Source organism: Mesoplodon mirus (genome assembly GCF_964341445.2).
Source record: "Mesoplodon mirus genome assembly, chromosome: 6".
In the NCBI taxonomy this organism is placed as follows: Eukaryota; Metazoa; Chordata; class Mammalia; order Artiodactyla; family Ziphiidae; genus Mesoplodon; species Mesoplodon mirus.
Window position 1 is genome coordinate 38,135,896 of NC_138982.1, and position 19,860 is coordinate 38,155,755.

The 19,860-nt window shown below is 41.2% G+C and overlaps 1 protein-coding gene across 1 annotated transcript in view; it reads left to right on the top strand.

The window, feature by feature from the left end:
• ATP13A4 (ATPase 13A4) overlaps positions 1-19,860 on the top strand; it is a 146,119-nt gene that overhangs the window by 22,297 nt on the left and 103,962 nt on the right. The window contains exon 2 of the mRNA XM_082624218.1: positions 16,190-16,363. Coding sequence (XP_082480344.1) covers positions 16,190-16,363 — 174 coding nt within the window. The remainder of the gene's footprint in view (positions 1-16,189; positions 16,364-19,860) is intronic.

Below are 19,860 nucleotides of genomic sequence, written 5' to 3' on the forward strand. Positions count from 1 at the left end.
AAGACATGTTCTTTCACCAAGGAACTCAAAGTCTAGGAGCAGTACTGGCTCATACACACTGAGCACTTGCCTTGTGTTAGGCATTGTGTAAATAGTTTATAGGCAACATATTTTTTAATTGTCACATCAACCCTATTAGGTAGTTACCATTATAATAGTCATTTGAGAGAAGAAATGTTACTTGGTCTAAATGGCAGTCTCCTTCACTGTATCGATCAGCTTTTCCCAGATGCCATGTGCATAAGAATCAGTGGAGATACTGAGCTGGAAATGCCCTGGTCCTATGGCCCTACCCTCTGAAATTTGTGGTGGTGGTCCAGGAATTTGCATTTTTCAAAAACGTCCATGTGATTCTGATGCATATGGTTGGCAGTCCCATGTTTAGACACTCTGGTATAAATATTTACTTATGGCTTTGAAATAGGGGTATATGACAACTGAGCAAGGAATCATTTTCTCTCAATAGGCAGAGAAGCTAGTTAAGGGTAGAGCTGTTTCAGCTGTTTCCAGTGCCTGGTTTAGTTGGGAGATTCCAATTCTCCACTCTCCTATCTGTTTAGCAATAAAGAGATTTCCCCTTAAGAGAAATGGTTGTTGCAAATGTAAATCCATGGCAGTCACATACAGGGAAGGAATAGCACTCAATTTATACCTTTAGACTACATGTATACATCCCTGCAGTCCCTCTTGACATGTCCCCCAGCAAAGACCTTCATGTCACCATCTCTTCTCAGCCTTAAACAATAGATAAACCATATCAGTTGAACAAATGTAATGAGTCTCTGCAGTGTGGATGCTGTGAAGATAGATATAGCTTTCAATGACCTAATGCTTTAATGGAAGAAGCAAACATTTTATTCAATTAACCCAAATATAAGTTCTACACGGAAGACAAAGTGATCTAAGGACTTACCTTTCCTTCCTTCCTTCCTTCCTTCCTTCCTTCCTTCCTTCCTTCCTTCCTTCCTTCCTTCTTGAGCACTTTCTGTGTATGAGTCCCTGTGTTTGGTATTAGGGATACAGAGGGAAGTCCTAGGGCCAAATATCTGATAGAGGGTACAGTTCAGTGGGCTAGTGTTATGACAGCAGTATATCCAAGGTGCTGTGGGAACAGAGAGGAAGCTACAGCCAATTCCTGGATGACCTCAGTGAAAAAGTGCCAACTGAAGATAATCTAGATGGACGAATAGGAGTTTACCAGCAAGCCCAGATAAGACAAAGAACATTCTAAATCAAGGAGACACAATGTACAAAGGTACTGAGATGTAAAAAGGCAGAGCACATTCCATTCAGAGAACTGAATGTAGCTTGGCAAGGTTGGTGTGCAGGGTGTATGTGTGTGTGGTGGAGTGGGACGGGAAGAACAGAGAGAAGAGGCTCAGAGGATAGTGTGGAGAAGGTTAGGAAGAGCTTTGTCTGCCATTCTAAAGTGATTGAAGGGTGTATCTAAGGCAACCATCCTGGTTTACCTGGACCTTCTGGCTTTTAGCACTGAAAGCCCACATCCCCCCAAATCCCTCAATCCTAGACAACTCGGGTTGTTTGGTTACTCTAGTAAGGAACTGAAAGCAGGTGTTTGGGAAGGTAACTCTGTAGCAGCATGGACAACAGTGCAGGTGCACGTGGAACTGAAATGGGGGGTCTTGCAGTGATTCTAGTAAGCCTAGAGGTTGAACTAATAGGAGAGAAGTATCAGTGATGAAGCAGAGGAGACCAATTTGAGAAAAATCTAGGAGATACAATCCATAGACCTTGAGCTAATTAGACGCTGATGGAGGAGGGGGAGAATATTGAAGGGAATCCCTAGATTTCTGAGTCACATAACTGGCTGTATGGTGGTAGTGGTGATTCAGAGAGAGAAGAGGGTGTGGGTAATGAGTTTGGTTTTAAACTTGTGATGAATTCTGACTGAGGAAGATTCATAGAGCAAGTTTTATTTGAATAAAATTTAAAGATTGCTAGGATTTTTTTTTCCTAGGTGAAGGAACAACAAGGTAGAGGCAGACATTTGCAAAATAGAAACAAACAAAAACCTGCTTGAATAAACACATATTGGTAGGTAAGAGGGTATTTCTAAGAATGATGTGTAATTATAGGACATACTCATTTTAAGTACAACTTTGCCTGTTACGACTCTGATTAGACTGAGAGAAGTAAGAGAAAAGAAGGTGTTGTTTTACTATAAATATAGGATAAGGCAAGGCTACCCAGTTGGTATATCATGGATGGCGCTGGGGGTGCTACAGATGGATTACAGGGGTTCATATAGGAATGTTGAGGTATTGATCCCCTCCAGCTTCAAGCAACCTCATCTACTTATCTGATCTGCACTGTGTGTAAAACTGATTTGGAAGCACTGTGCTAAGGAAATCCCTTTTTTTAAAACATCTTTATTGGAGTATAATTGCTTTACAATGGTGTGTTAGTTTCTGCTTTATAACAAAGTGAATCAGTTATACATATACGTATGTTCCCATATCTCTTCCCACTTGCGTCTCGCAAGAGGAAATCCCTTTTTTGGTTTGGTTTATAGTCAAACTTAAATCGACATAAAATCACACCTCTATTTTTATTAGAATGCAAAATAACAAAACAAAAATTAAGGTCTTTTTTTTTCTTTCTTGCTCATAGACTTTTTATTTTTTCCCCTGGCATTATCGGTACATAATTACATATAACATTGTATAAGTTTAAGGTGTACAATGTGATGATTTTGTATACAGATATATTTTGAAACGATTAAATTCTTTATAAACAAAAACTTTGTATTTTTTTAACTATTGCTTTGTGGGATAGATGTTATTATTTCTAAAATAAAACCCATTAAAGTAAAAGCAGCTGAAGATTAGGTCATTTATTTGTTGTCTTTGTGTAAAATCTGAAATCATTAGGAATGTAGCTATTAACATTTGAACCCTTGCAGAAGTACTGGCTGTTCCATAAGTCATTATCATGAAATAGGGAAAGATCTAGATTAAAAGAACCAGGAAAATTATGATGTTAATCATATAGGAGTGTATGACATTTCCCCTTTTCTTTTATTGTGAAATATTATATAATACCTATATTAAAGCACAAGAAACATTTTTGTACAACTTAGTAGATAATTATAAGGTGAAAATTTATTAATTATCTTCAAGGTTAAGAAATAGAGTAGTGCCACACTGGTTTGGAAAAACCAGTTGTAGTGGAACTTAGTGGGTCCACTGAAAAATTTGAATATAATTTGGGTTTTGGTTGAGATAAAAACTCACTGACATGGACAAATGGAGGCCAGTGAATGAAAAAGCAGATCAGAAAAGAGCATTTATAGTATGGTTTCATTTTGGTGAAAGAAACAACATATATTCAGCATGTTGTTAACTGCAGGAATCTCTGGGTTGCAGGAATGTAAAGTTTTTTGTTGTATTTTCCTTTTCTAATCTTTAAAATGTGCATGTATTGCTTCTGTAATAATAAAAGCATAAAAGGAATACCTGAGATTATATCATAACTATCTGGCCTAACATTGTGTCTTGAATTATCCTCTAGTTGGGTGTGACATCCCAGAATATTTTGAAAAGATAGAAATTCTGGTCTCCCTTTTGCCCCACTACTCTCCCCCCAAATTTTCCATTTTTATTGGGTCTTTCATTTCCTTATCACCTATCCTAACTTCATCATCTACCACTTAGATCCATTTGCTTGAAATTCTCCAGCAGATTATGAGGCCTCTTTTCTGTCAGTTAAAACCAGAATCAAGCATCATGGCTTGGTGGTGCCATCTTACAGAATTGCAAGAAACCTTCCCCAAGGCGGTGCTTAGGTCTGAATACCAGTTATGGAAATGAATCATGTAGTCTTTTCACATTGGGGAATTCTGATGCTCAGTTGATGAATATGGCACAGTGGCCAGGAAGTCACACAATTTCACAATGGGAGTGGCATACCAGCTCCCATCCTCAGGGCCAGGCAAGGGGCTTCCTGCATGTGGTATGCTCCTTCTTCTGGAAGGCTGTCTGATGGTCTCAAGCAGGTTGTCTGCACAATACATTGGCAGCAATTTGCACAAATGGTGCAATAGAAACTACCCTCTATTTTTCCTTAAAGGAATGTTAAAACGTGAGTGAAGGCCACATGGGCAGCTTTGAAGTGGAGGCAGGCATCGCCATGGAAGGGATTTATGACCTTTGATGTGCACCTATGAGGGGACTGCAAGCTGGTCACATAGGTGATATTCGTGAGATTCCTATTATAAGAATCTACATAAGATTCATCAATCTACATAAGATTGATGTCTGTTATAAGAACTACAGACATCAAAATTTAGAGGGACTCAAGAGATCATATAATTCCACCCCCTCTGTTACAGAGGGTAAAACTGAGGCCCACAGAGGGGAAAGGGATTATATAATAAAACCAGAGTTCAGACTAGAGCCCAGGCTTGCCCATCTCCAACCCAATGCTTTCCCCCTCTACATCAGTGTTTGCAAACCTGTCTGTTGGCTACGACTCTCAAGAGTTATCGCTATGTGTCCAAGGACTTGTATGCCCAACAAGCATTGACAGCCTCCAAGCATTGACAGTTCTCCAGCCGTAGAACTCAATCATTTGAGAGTGTGCAGCATTTTAAAAGCTGTCAAGTAAATGTGCAAAAAATATATACAATCAATTTAATAATAAATCAAAACTCATACGGTCATTGCCTGGATCAGAAGGTAGAACACTGCAAGCATTCAAGATGTTTTCCTGGGTCCCTCCTTAATCATAACCCTCTCTGTCTCCCTCCTCCAATGTAGAAGTAACCTCTTACTTGTCTTCTGTAATTCTTATTTTCTTGCCTTAAAAAAGATTTTTTCTAACAATTCCATAACAATATTTTTGAAGCTTATACAATTGAAATCACATCGATTATATTCTTTTGTGTTTTTCTTCTTCTGTGATGTATCCATATTATTGCATAAAATTAGAGCTTATTTATTTTCATTGTGTCAGAATAGAACATGGTAAGACTATACTAAAAAATGTCAGTTTCATTGTTGATGGACTTTTCGATTGTTTCAAGCTTTGAGTTTTTCTTGTTCACGTCCCCAGGTACACATGTGCATACATATCTGTAGAGAAGACACTTACCAGTGGAATTGCTGGATCACACAGCATGCATATCTTTAGCCTTGCTATAGAATGCCAAACTGCTTTCCAAAGCAGTTTTAACAATTTATCTCTCACCAGCAATGTTAAGAAAGGGTTTCTCATTCTAAAAAGGTGGTAACTGTTGTTCTAGGAATGCTTTCCACCCACTTCTACTATATGGAAAAGATTTCAGGCCATCTCAGCAAGAGAGCTTGGTAATAAATACAATGATTTTCAAATTGATTTTTATATACAGAAGCCCTTGTTTAGGCATAAATTTGTAATGGAAGATCAATATATTTATACTGATTTTATACTGTTTGGACGGATAGAAATGGAGTTGTTCTGGTTGAGAGGGAATTGTTTGAGCTCAGAGTACCACCTTCTGGGCTTCAGCCCAGTGTCTGGTACATGGTGTAGTTATTAGTAAGGTTGTCTGAAAATGAAACAGACTTCCCCAGGAAGTAGAGTTTGCTTCACTGGAGGTGTGGGTGTTTCATATTGTGAAAGAAATGTAGGATCGGATCTCTGACCCTTCTCTCTTTCAGAGTTCAGATAGCATACTTCCCTCTCTTTCATTTTCTAAAATCCTAAGGTAAGTGACAAATAATCATACCTGGGAATAAAGACCAATAAGAATCCTTGAGGATACAGTCAATTGTCAAGATAAATTCTCCATTGATCAAAGAGTGGAAGTCTGACTTTGGAAGGAGATCACTGCTTTTTCCTATGCTTTCTCTCTTTCTGTGTGCCCTTGTTTGAGAATTCTCCTAAGATCTCAGATTTCTCCTCTTGAAAAATGATGTTTGACTGGATGTTTGCTAAGATTCCTCACATGCTAACAGTGTGGAATTGTCATTCTTGGCCTCTCTGTTTAGGAGTCTAGTAATATTCAACAATGTAATTGGAGCCATTTGTTCAATCAAAAAATACGAGTGGGCCTCCTGTGTTCCAGGAAGTGTACTGCTATGTGCAGGGATCCAGCGATGAACAAGATAGGTCGAAGCTCTGCTCTTGTGAAGCTTACATTCTAGGACCAATCATAAAAAATAAACAAATAATAAAAATATCAGATAATGACAAGGGCTTGTAGAGATTTAAAAAGGATGATGGGAAGAGAGTGATTGGGTATCTTCTTTAGGCTGTGTGGTCAGGGAAGCTGAGATCTGAGTGAGAAGGGCGTGGAAGCAGCCATGTCAGGGCATCCATGAGGGTTTATCAATTAACTTTAAGTCTAACTGCCTTCATAATAAGAACAACTTCTATTTGAATCATGCTTTCACCACTGTTGTCCCATTTTATTGTCAATAACAGTTTTGTGAGGTAGGCATTAATGCAATTATTATTTTCTAGGTGGGGTAGGGACTTCCGGATGCTAAAACTAGTAAGTGGCAGAAACGGGTGTTGAACATTTCCCCTTGCTCTGCTTTGTCTTGGGTCTTTCTCCTGTGCACTGAGGAGGCTGCCCAGACCAGATGGTGTCCCGGATACCAATCTATCTGAGTTCTACCTGTCTTACACTACTCAGACATCACCAGCAAGAGAAGTTTTCATTTCAGCATCACATGGGAATCTGGAAAATGCATCTTGCCCAAGATTACCAGACCAGAAGATTAAGATGTTGCTTGCAGAAACCACCTTCTGGTTGCTGGGTGGAGTCCTTCTCTCCTATTTCCTCTCTCTCTGCAGTCTGAAGCTTGTGAAAACCTGTTTAAGGGGAACCTAAGAGCCTGTCTGGGCAGTGCATCCATTAGCTCAAATGTGAACAATCAGCAAGTGTTCAAACACTGTTCCTGGTGACACCTGCCAAATGAGACTATCAGAGAGCAGGGGAAGGAGTGTCTGCATGAGAGGCAGCCCTATTGGTGGAAAGTCCCTGTGACCTACTAGCTGGGTGACTCTGAGGGCCTTCCTTAACCTCCTTGAAACTTACCTTTCTCAGTCTCACCCCCAGGTGATATTACCTTCCTTGTAGGGTTATGAGGATTAAAACAGAATATGGAAAAAAGATATTTAGGGTGACTGGGACATAATAACAAGTTATTATTCACATGAACTGTGTGTTTCATGAGCTTCAGCCAAGTTTGGGTGCACAGTTATCCACAGGGCAGGGGAGCACCACCCTGCCTGCCACTGACGGGTGGGACAGGTTGCTTTTCTGCCAGCCCACTGGTGTGACAAGGAGGAGTTTCCACAGCCCAGGCTGGGAGCCTCCTGGGCTGAGAAAGGTAACCCTGATTAGGTCAAAGGACACTGAAGCCCCAAACCCATCTTCCTGCTTCCATAACCAGACTGCTGCCCAACTGGAATGGCCATAGGCAGAGGCCTCTCTGTCCCTGACTTTGCCCGAGGACCCAGCTTTATGAAAGTTGCAAGAGGTCCACTTGCTGGTTGTGGAGGGGGAGAGATGTAGCTGTAGTTTTTAAGGGTTTGGAAAACTCTCTTTTGATCAATGGCTAGCTGGAGTACAGGACATGTCTTAGAATCCCAAAGTCTCACCCAAAGTTGCATTCTCTGGCCATATAGGACAGGGTTAATTGGAACACCACAATACATGGACCTGTGCTACCTGAAACTCACATTTTGTTCTTTGGTACACTCCATGTTTCCAGATGCTGTCCCTTTGCTCAAGGCTTGTTCCTCCTACCATCCTTTCCCAACTACTGAAGTTCTAACAATTCTCCCCAAGTTCACCTCTGTCAGTCCTCCTGGTAAGCTTTTACTAATTATTATCTCAGTTGGGTATCATCATCATTTTAAACTAATAGCATTTTTCTCTCTGTGCTTTTCACATGACACTTCATATTTTCTGCCCTGCATTGTATTTTTTAATCCATCACCTCTCCTGTCAGCTCCTTGAGGGTGGGAAATTTATCTCTAACAGACCTACCTTACCCATGGCCTTAGACACAGTAGACAATATAAATTGAACAGAAGCAAACATGCCTTGAAGGCTTTACGCTGGGGATGCAGCACCTAAACATATTCATGTGGAGTTCCTTTGTTCTGGGGCCTGACAGAGTCATTCCACTCTTTCCCATAGCAGTCTTGGGAGGTAACACTGAACAAGCAAACTGGGAGTCAATGGCCAGAGAGGGGGCACTCCAAATCTAGGAATAAGAGAGAAGTGAAACCCCAGACCTGAGAATGAAATTGAGCTTAGTGACCTTCTAACTTTCTGCCACAGGACAGTGAATGGCAGCCATGTCACTAGACTCCCAAGGATCTCCTCCCTCAAGGCTCACACTTGCACCATTCAATGGATGTCAGTGCTGTTAATGGAAAATGGGACTCAGTGGTTAAGTAGTTATTGTTGCAGAGTATTTCTTTATATATTTTAACAATCATTTTACTGTAAAGTAATTTCCAAGACCAGGAAATTAGCACAGCTCGCCCAAAGGTAATTGTGAACTCACCTTTTGGTCCAGAGCAGGAGCCTGGGTGGCAGAAGTCCAAATCAGTTTGTCCCTTCGAGCCCAGGCACTTGGTTTGTCTCTGTTGAAGGTGAGGAGCTTGGGAAACTCAGCCTTACCTTTGGCATCTTTTCAACTCCTGGAGACAGATGACAAGGAGGAAGAAAAAGAAAAATTAAAGCACTTGTTCAAGAAACCTAGCCTTAGAGATTAAGTGTGATGTAAATGATGAGACTAGTTAACATTTCCTAATGGCCCAAGGCACAGAACAGTGTCTGGGGATTGCTTATGCCTCCTTTCTTCTTTGACCCCCAGTACATTGATTTAATTTTTAGAACGCCCCAAAATAGGATATAGTTAAACTTCTTGGGATAAGACAAGGAAAGTAGGGTTTATTAATTTTCATTTCCTCTTTCTCTTAATCCTTCCGTCCTTCTTTCTTCCTTCCCTCAGTTCAATAACTCATTTATTTATTCATTCATTCAGTGCCCACTATGTGCAGATCATGTACTAGGTGCCGGGTAAACAGTATTGGAGGAAACAAACTTGAATGGATCCTAAACTGACAGAACTTAAAGCCTTGTGGGGACAGAAAGGAAGAACAGTTAGAAAAGCAAGCAAAAATATACAAATTGCCAGTTGGGAAAATGCCAGAAAAGTATTATAAAGGGTGTATGAGATCAGGGGCTTGTGATTATATAGGAGATTATCTAAGGCTTCTCTGAGAAGGAAACATTTGAAGGAGACTTAAAAGGATGAGAAGTCGCCAGGCAATGGAAGATCCCGAGAAAGGATACTGCTCCATGAGTTTAAGAAAATGTCCTTGTGGCTGGGGCAGAGTGAGATAGAGGGGTAGTTCTTTTCAGGGAGGGAAGCGGGTGTAGTCCATAGGGGCAGCTGGCTTTCTCTCTTAGCTCCTGTTTCCTCATCTGCAAAATGACTTCCTATGACCACTACTGATCTTAGGGTCATTTGGCATTAAGTGCTTATCCTTGTTTACTGTAGATTTCAAAATCAAAATTTTCTAGTTCTCCTCTGGGTGCTGAGGATGACATTCTAGGCATTAGGACCAAGAGACCTGCCTAGGTGGGGCAAATGCCTACAGCAGGCTTCTCAAGCTCTACAGTTTTGGGCCACATAATGTTTTTTTTTTTTTTTTTTTTTTTTTTTGTGGAACTTTGGGGGCAGCTGTCCTCTGCATTGTAGGATGTTTAACACCCTTCCTGGCCTCTACCCATCAGATGTCTGTAGCACCTCTTACCCAGGTGAGAGTGACTTCCAGTCATTGTCAAATGTCCTCGGGGGGACAAGATAACTCCTGGTTGAGAACGACTGGCCTACAGAGAGAAGTTGTATCTCCAATGAACAGGCCCAGGATGAGATGAGAAATAGAAGTTGACATAGAGCCTCAGTGTTGGGGAAAAGAGAAAGCATAGCAGAGACCATGGGAAATGGGGAACACCTGCTCGTTTAAAGGGGAGCATCTCTCACTTGCTCTGGCTGATTCTTCCTTTTTTCCTTAAGACTTCAGGTGTTCACAATTAGTTGTCCATAATCTTTGGTTCATGACACACTTGTTCTTTGCTCATGCTGTATTGCATTAATTGAGTCATTTAATTAACTCCTTATAATAATGTGATGACCCTACCACTCAAACAAAATCTAGAATTTTGACAATAACCTATGTTTGACAATGTGTCCCTTCTTTCTCTGTCTCGTCCCAATATAAGTAACCATTGTCCTGTACCATGTGGTCTTCATTCCCTTGCCTTCCTTTCTATAGTTTTCTTTTATCTAAGCGTATCCTTAAAATATTTTTAAAATTTTAGTCGTTTTTAACTTTATAAAAAGATTATCATGCTGATGTAAGCCTTTGCACTGACTGTTTTCACTTACTATTGTATTACTAAGAGTCATCCCTACTCTTGGGTGTTGCTGGGAGCTGATTTGTTTGAAGTGCTGTATCAGATCTTGTAGTGTGAACACATCACAATGCATCATCCCCTGTCTCATTGGGTGGTGTTGGGTTAGTTCCTGGGCTATTTTGTACATGTCTCTTGGTGCTCCCCAGAGGATTCTTTTTTAAAAATTTTATTTATTTATTTTTATTGAAGTATAGTTGATTTACTGTTGTGTTATTTTCAGTTGTCCAGCAAAGAGACTCAGTTATTCATATATATATATATATATATATATATATATATATTCTTTTTCAGATTCTTTTCCCATATAGGTTATTACAAAATATTGAGTATAGTTCTCTGTGCTATAGAGTAGGTCCTTGTTGTTTATTTTATATATAGTAGTGTGTATATGTTCTTCCCAAATTCCTAATTTATCCTCCCCCCACCTTTCCCCTTTGGTAACCATAAGGTTGTTTTCTGTGTCTGTGAATCTATTTCTGTTTTGTAAATAAGTTCATTTGTATCATTTTTTTAGTCCCCAGTTGATTCTTACAGTGCAAGAATGTGAGTACAGTAAGGTCACAGTTTCTGATTAATTTTAAAGAAAAGGTAGTGCTTTTATGTGAAAATAACTGGGGGACCTATTTAAAGTTTTAAGAAATACTTACCAGGCCAACGAGAAACCTGTCTGCAGGCCATTCTTTTTGAGCCTCCAGTTTAAGATTAGGTCATTCAGGCTGAGAATTTCTCAGCTGGATCGAGAAGTTAACTTAACTTAGAGGACACTTAGGAAATCGTTCTCTAGCACAAAAAAGTGGGAAACAGGCAATGACCCAGACAGAAATTTGAATAGAGTGTGTGGTGAAGATCGGCAGTGACAAAAACTGCATTCCAGCAGCACAACTTGCTGTGCTGCGTGGAAACTATAGCAAAACATTCTCTTCACTCCCAACATTTGGAAACAAGGGAAAAGAGCTTATCTTTAGGGAAGTAAACTTTTAAAAAATGAATCACTTACACTTTTGAATGTTTAATGAAGCCAGTAGAGAAATGCAAAATTGTCTTAAAGGGAATAAATGGCTCTCAGGCCAACAGGATCTGACTGTAATTGATTGAATATATTTAAAGAAGGCATGTCAGTCAGGGTGAGAGATTTCATCAGAGAGGATTCCAGAGCCCAAGTTAGGCACTGTGCTTGCTTACAGCTCCATCAGCAGGACAATCACAACTGTGGAAATGGTGCCACTGGGAAGAGAACAAACTCTTAATACCTGAGCGTGTATTTATCTGGTCCATGTGACAGGTACATACATCTCCCTCTCTCATGACACCCCGGTTTCTGAGACCTGGTTGATGTGAGTATTCTCTGGGAGAGGTGTTCTCCTGGCAGCCTCTGGGACTAGAAGGCCGGGAACCATCCTCAGGACTTGGTGGCTCCCAGGTGATAATATCACCCGATGGAGCTTTTTGGAGTCAGTCACTGCTCTGCTTTTGTTGTCACCCTCTCACTCTCCCTTGCATTTCCATGAGTTCCTGTCTTCACACTTCTCCATTCACTAAGTGCTTACCTAGTGCCAGACCCCAGGTTCACATAAAGAGTGTAAACTCTGAAAGATCAGCCTTGATTTAGCCTTATGAACCCTCTAGGGCAGCGTCTTTTCTAGATTCTGGGAACCCCCTGAATCTCTATGGAGAACTTTATGTGTGTGTGTTTCTGGGGAGAGGGTCTGTAGACTCTTAAGAGGTTCTGTTGGCTGAGATAGTTTAGATCATTGCTCCGGGGAGCATAGTTTGACTTCTTGAGTATAGGGGAGAAGGGAGAAGGCCTGTACACCTGGAAGACAGACTTTAAGCCCTTAGGGGTGCAAAGGATGTAGACGCCCTGGCACAGAGGGAGGAGGAGAATCTGTGGGTTGGAGGGGGATGATGAAAGTGATAGCACGCTATTCCGTAATGCATGTAGACTGCCATGAGGGTAATATTCTTTGGACATTTTCCCAACGTGTTTTTTTTTTTTTGACTGATTGACTCCTTTTTGTGGGAGGAGGGGTGGGTGGAGTGCAGGGTAGCAGGCCCAGTTCTCTCAAGCATTTTTGGAGACACGGAAGGTACTTTGTAATGTGGGAAGGAAATTGCTATGGGGTGATAAGAAACAGCACTGGGCTAAGTTTTGCAATTTTAAACCCTGTATCTATGAATAGTCCCTGCAATGTAATTCACTTCAAGTCAGTACAGTTCAACTCATTTCAACAAGCAATAACTGAATACTCCTTGTCCACATTATTCCAGCTTTTCTACTGAAAATTTGGCAATGGGTTATGGGTCATGAGCTACTAACTGGTGTTGTGTCCACAGGCTGACAGCAAGCAAGCTTTTAGCGTACCACTCTGGTATCACTAGGGGGTGTTCATCTGGCTTTCCTGGGATACTCCTGGTCTAACTGTGTTGTTATTAATAGCACCCAATTCAGACGACAATTTATATAGTCACCTCTCTCTATAACACTTGTATTGCTCTAAACTTGTTTAATTTGTTTATGTGCCTCTGGAGCTTCCCATTAAACTAATGAGCTTCTTGAGGCTGGAAGCATTGTCTCATTTATCTCTGTGTCTAGCACATGCCTGCTATTCTCTGGACACTTAAAAAAATATTTCTTCAATTGAACTGCAATTAAAAACAGAATGAAGAATGGGCCTTAGAGTAGAAATGGTCAGCTCACATTGTCTTCCGTGTGCTGCCGAGGCCTGGACTGGAGGCCCAGCTCTGAGTCACTTATGAGCATCGTACATTGGGAAACTTAGTTAATCTTTTTCAACAAAAGGAAAGTGTGTATAAAGTGCTTGGTGAAAGGCGTTTCAGTGCTCCACTAATGTTAGCTGCCGTCACTGTTTCCAAATTATTAGTTGTTAATAATATTACTATAATCACTTTAAGTTTATTTATTTATTTTTAGCTGTGTTGGGTCTTCGTTGCTGTGCATGGGCTTTCTCTAGTTGAGGCGAGCTGGGGTTACTCTTTGTTGTGGTGCACGGGCTTCTCATTGCAGTGGTTTCTCTTGTTGTGGAGCATGGGCTCTAGGCACAGGGGCTTTAGTAGTTGCGGCATGTGAGCTCAGTAGTTGTGGCTCATGGGCTCTAGAGTGAAGGCTCAGTAGTTGTGGTGCACGTGTTAGTTGCTCCATGGCATGTGGGATCTTCCTGGACCCGGGCTCAAACCCGTGTCCGCTGCATTGGCAGGAGGATTCTTAACCACTGCGCCACCAAGGAAATCCTATAATCACTTTAAATTCCAGTTTTCTTAGCTGGAAATGGAAGGTCATCGTTCCTGCTTTACTTTGATAATGAACATGAAGACACTTTGGAAACTACATAGAGCTCTCATTGCATAGCCTGTAAAAGAATGCACGTTGACAGGGAGGTTTGTGCTTATAGAACTGGCATAACTTCAGTATATTATACGAGGAGCTAGACTGAATGGTAAGATAAGCAACCTTTTAAATATAGTATTTTAAAAAGATGAAAAAATGGCCAGATGGGGAGGGCGGGTAGAAGTTGATCTGTTCCAAAGTGTAGGAATATAATAAAAGCATGTGGGAAAAGACAGTGGGATGGGCTCAGACAGGTGTCCAGAATTTAGAATTGGGACCCTGCTTGGTATGAAACCAACAAAACATTGCTTCTGGCGTGGTGAGGGAACAGAGCATCCCAGGCTTGGCGTCTGGGGAGCAACAGCTTGCGTGTGGAACAGAAGAATAGTTATGTCGGGATAGACATTCTACTTTGCAAAATGAGTCAAGAGCTTGTATTTCTGAGGTGAGGTAAGCATTTTATCAGAGGCATGCCAGATGTGGACACTACCTGAGGAAGCCATTTGGCACCTGCGTGCACTGCTAATAAGAGAAAGGAACTGTAGATCTAAGATAAAGTGATAGTTACAATGGGAAGAGTAAAAAAAAAAAAAATTAAAATAAAAAAAAATCATAAGTTGAAAATGCATTTAATACACCTAATCTACTGAATGTCAGAGCTTAGTGTAGCCTACCTTAAATGTGCTCAGAACACTTATATTAGCCTTCAGTTGGGCACATTTATCTAACATAAAGACTATTTTATAACAAAGTATTGAATACCTCATATAATTTATTGAATACTATACTGTAAGTGAAAACCAGGATACTGTAGTTGTACGGGGACAGAATGGTTGTGCGTATATTGGTTGTTTACCCTCGTGATTGTGTGGCTGAGTGGAAGATGCAGCTGCCACTGCCCAGCAAGAAAAAAAAAAAAAAAAGAGAGAAAGGAACCTAGTAACTACACGTGAAAGCAGCTTTCCGTCAAGGATCACAGAAACTTTCCTGATAATATATCTTTACCAACTGAGACAGAGAAGTCGGTGGATTTAAAGATGCATGTTCCAGATCCATTATTATCCTAACAGGCAATTCTAACAAAAGCAGAACTATTGACACTAAGAATACTTAGCTCTAAATCCAGTAAACCCAGGGGTCGAATTTCAGGTCTATGTTAGGGGAAATAGTAAAATAGTAGCAGCAGCAGTAAATGTTTACATAGCACTTGTACATAGTAACACACAGCAACCCTGGGAAGGGGGTACTATCAGCACCCCCATTTTATAGATGACAAAACTGAGGAGTAAAGAGGTTAACTAACTTGTTCAAGGTCACAGCCAGTAAGGGGCACACTAGGCTTTGAACTCAAAGTGTTTTGGTCCAGAGAATGTGCTTTTAACTCGGACACTCTCCTTCCTCTCAACTGTAGCCATTATAACCAGTATAAAGTACACCTATGACTTTGTGGGATATAGCTGTGGGACCTAGGCCATAAGCTTCAGGTGTGGTTTTCCATTCTGTCCCAGGCTTCCCTTGGAAGGAAGAAGTTTGTCCAGATTATACATTTATTAGAGGTCGGTCTCTTATCTTTTTGTTATTTGTACCCTCATGGCACGTAGCAGCTGCTCAATAGCCAAAATAAACTAAATTGTCTCTGCGGTGTTTTCCCCTTGATGTAAAATTCTTTTTGCTATTAAACAAGAGAGGAGAGTAGGAAGGCATAGCTCCCTCTACCGCAAACCCTTAAAGGCAACCTGGGATTTAGTTGTTCATCCTCTTTTGGTCAAACACTTTCACCAAATCCTGACTCCAAACTCAAGGCCTTTTCTAGCCCCTCTTGCCCATGATGGTGCCCTGGTTCCAGCCAAGGGAATCATTCATTGCTGCCATCACCCAGTCCTTCTGTCACATGGCTCATGATCACGTCTGTGAAGGCTGTGGATTGAGTTCAAGACCTGAAGGCTGACAGATCTGGGTTTGAATCAAGACAGCAGAACTTGCCAACTGTGTGGCCTTGGACAAGTCATTACATTCAGCCTTTCTGAGCTAAGCCTCATCGTTTATGGAGTGAGGGTCATATTATCCTATTCAGGAGATGCTTGAGAGACTGAAACCATACAGCATATCATGTAGTATAGTGTTTGGCATGGGGTAGCCACGTGCTGAAATTGTAGAAACTGAATTTCCCAGTTAGATGACAACTTCTTGGAGGCCTGGGATCAGGTTTAAGGAAGGATCTTTGTCAGGAATCCTTCTTCACTCCCTCAACCCCTCACTCTGTACTCCCCTTACCTTCCTCAGCTTCTTCACTCTCTGCCCCTCCCACCAGTTTCATCACCAAAATTCCAATTTGTTCATTTGTTGTTTGTTGTGCTTAATCAATGTTTGGGGTCATTTTGGTTCTGTCCCAGGAGATATTTGGCTACCGGACTCAGAGCTGCCGGAAAACCCTCTGCCTTGCTGGATCTATCTTCTCCTTTGGGATGCTCCCCTTGGTGTTTTACTGGAGACCCGCTTGGCACGTGTGGGCAAATTGCATCCCGTGTTCCTTGCAAGAAGCAGACGTCGTGTTGCTGAGGACAACAGTAAGTGTGTACCTGCTTCTGTACCTGGTGGCCCTTTTTCCTGGACACCTTGTTATGGGATGGTTGTGGGGAGATGAGCACAAGGCAGGCGGCAGCTGGATATCCAGCCTCAGGCTCCATCACAGCCTTACATTTACTTACCAAGAATTCAATAATCTGTGTATGATTGGATTTCATTAAGAAGACATAATTCATAGGGTATTCCTTTTAAATTGTGATTTTAGTGAATGTCGGAATAGGGAGTAACCATGTTAATAGCTAAAAATAATAGTGTGAAGTAGTTAAGTCAGACTATAGGTTATAACGTTCATACTCATCCTTCTCCCCACCCCCATCCTGACATATCAATGCCTATCACAGCCCCCCTCCACTGGGGTATCCCTGGGGGAAGAGAAGGTGGGGAGGAGGTGGGAAGTACCCCTTTGAGGAGGATCCTGTCTTCCCCTGTTCCTTTGAGAGAGCCATGGTTATTGATAGGAGTCTGTTGCATCCTGTAGATATGCTAGGGTTTAAAAGTGTGGCTATCTTGTCCCTGAGTAGATTGCAGCTTTCTGCTAATACAAGGTCCTGGTGTTAGGGGAGTTCCCCTGTATTGGCTCTGATAACACTTCCTTCTAGCATTCATTACACTTAGGCAAAGTGCCTTGTTCCTGCTGGACTGTTAGCTCCACAAAACAAGGGACTACCTCTAACTTGTTAACTGCATCCCTAGTTCCGGCACATCGTAGGGATTCCATACATATGTGGTGGCTGACAGGCTAAAGTGAACATTCCTCTTCATAGAAGTCAAAGTGCAGTCTCACAGAGGACACTTTTCGGGCTGACTTTTACTGAGTGTGTCTAACAATACGTCAGCCCAAATGACCCAGAATGACAACCAAATTCTTGATAAATCAAACTCTGCTAGGCTGTTAGCTTCTTTTTTTTAATGTAGCAACCTCTCTAGATAAACATTCTATTCATTTCAGTGAGAGAAGAGGATAGCAGCAAGTCTCATAACTGGTCCTAAATTTTTTTTACACATTTCAGTCTGAGTTGGAGCTAGACCTCAATGAAACTGGCAGTTGGATGAAATTTGTCTTTGTTGACCTGCCCCCACCCTGGGGTCAGCCCCATGCCTCATTTCTGGCTCCTGGTCACTTCAAGAGCCACCCGTTCTATGTCCCAGCTTAGCTGACATGTGGACCATATTAGAGGTGAGAGCTGAGGCAGCTCCATCCAAGTTCAACTATAATTTAACTCAAGATTCTTGGAGAATAGACTTCAAGACATTAAGAAGGCAAGATGATAGTGGAGTCAGAGCATCTCATATTGATGATGTTGGGCTGGGAGCCTTGCTCCACTGCTGCCTCAAACTATACTTCATGAAGGTTCACAGAATATGCATGAGAGAAGAGTGCTTGGCGCTCACCAAGGAAGATCTCGTCATTTGATTGGGGAGGAAATGGGGTCTGGAGAGGGTGCATATTTTAACCACACTCCTTGATAAGTTAGGGGCCTCACCAGGAAGAAGTACCATATATCCCAGTTCCTAGTTCAGGGTTGTCCCCACACAACTGCACGTAGATCAGTGGTTCCCAAACATCAACCAGCATTAGAATCATCTGGAGGGCTTATGAACCGATTGCTGGGCCCCCCTCTCAGGGTTTCTAATTCTTTAGATTTGGATTGGGGCTCCAGAGTTTGCATTTTTAACAAGTTCTCAGATGATGCTAATGCTTCTGGTAAGGGACCATACTTTGAGCAAAACTGCTGCAGATAGTCATCCCTCCCACTGATGAGCTTACTTGGTCCTTGGGAGAGGAATAGAGGCCTGGTCATTTGCTTTATGGCTCAGCCAATATATAGTTATATGGTCTCAAGGGGACTGATCCAGATTTAGTAAAGTGTTATAAGTGGTCCTGCTGTATACAGTCCCAGTGTCTTGCTGGAGCAGGGGTAGAGAGAGGTTTATTTTCTGGGGCTCATGGTAGGGATGTAAGGACTTATGGAAGACCACTTCTTTGGGATACTTTCATAGTTCAACCCTTTCCATGTGAACTTAAGGACCTATGAGATTCTTATTTTTTGTCATGAAAGGAGGATTTGGAAAAGTACTTCACTCTACCCTGCAGGTGCTTTCATTTCGCCCAACTAGTTCTCAGGGGGCAATGCTTTTGTTGCAGCAGAAACAACCTCAGAAACAGAAAAGCTTTCTGTCTTTCAGAATGTATCACCAGACTCTTCAGATCTGAGAGCATCTGGTTGGCTGAGCTATAAGCTCCGAGGTTGCTGGTAGAGTCAAGGCACAGAGAGAAGCAAGAGGAAATGAACAAGGAATTGGCAAGGAAGGGAGCAAAATGAAAGAAAAGGAGAGGGAAATAGGTAAAAGAAAAATTAAGAGGGAGAAAAGAGAAAGATCTAGTAAGATACAAGCTACTATGTATGACATAAAATACTATGATATACAACAAGAATGTATTGTACAGCACAGGGAATTATAGCCATTATCTTGTGATAACTTATAATGGAGTATAATCTGTAAAAATACTGAATCACTATGCTGTACACCTGAAGCTAATATAATATTGTAAATGGACTATACTTCAATAATAAAACCTAAAATTTACAAAGAAAGAAAAGAAGATCTGGTAAGAGTGAAAGAAATAAAAAAATGTCAACCAACATGGAGCCAGTCCATTGTGGGATTCGGAGTCAAAAGTTTTGACTTCTAGTCCCAGCACCTTAGGTACACGACACCTTAGGTTTGTTACTTAATGTTTCAGGACCTCAGTTTCTCTATTTGTAAAATGGGCCTAGTAAAAGCACTTGTTCTTTCTTGGGTTGGTGTGAGGATGAAGTGAGATTACATATGTAAAAACCATTTACAAACTGTAAAATGCATCATCAAAGATAATTTTGATTGTGTACGTGTTTTTGATATAACAACTTCACAAGCTTGCTGTATGAAAGGGCTAGCTATAGCCTAGATACACCCATGTATAATGGCCCTGCTTATCTGGATGCTGTGTCCTTCCCTTATTTTCCAGGAGGCCTGGCACTTCCTTCCAGGACAGGAGACATGGGAAAGATGCCCTATAACTAGGAATCCCCAACACTCATATGTGCTCAAGCAGGTCACCTCTCCTAGTTGCATGTGATCAACTTTGAACTGGACATATAGCAGAAAGATTCAAAAGGCATCGGTGCCTCAGGGAGCTGCATTCCATCACCCTGCCTCTTTCTTTGGCTCTTTGAAAATCTATTAAGCCTTTCTCCCATTTCACTGCCCTCTGCAACTAATCAGAGCTATTGAAACCAGCTTCAATCTTGTCTTTTTCATCTTGATTTCAACCTTAATTTTTAATTACCTGCTCTTGTGCATCATTTTAAATGGATTTGCTATGCCAGAGACTCTCCAAATAAATGAGGTGCTAAATTAGTCTTTATGTAATTAGATAAGAACCCGATTATTTCAAACACTTTTACCATGTGAGCCTTAGATAAAAATAAGCTTT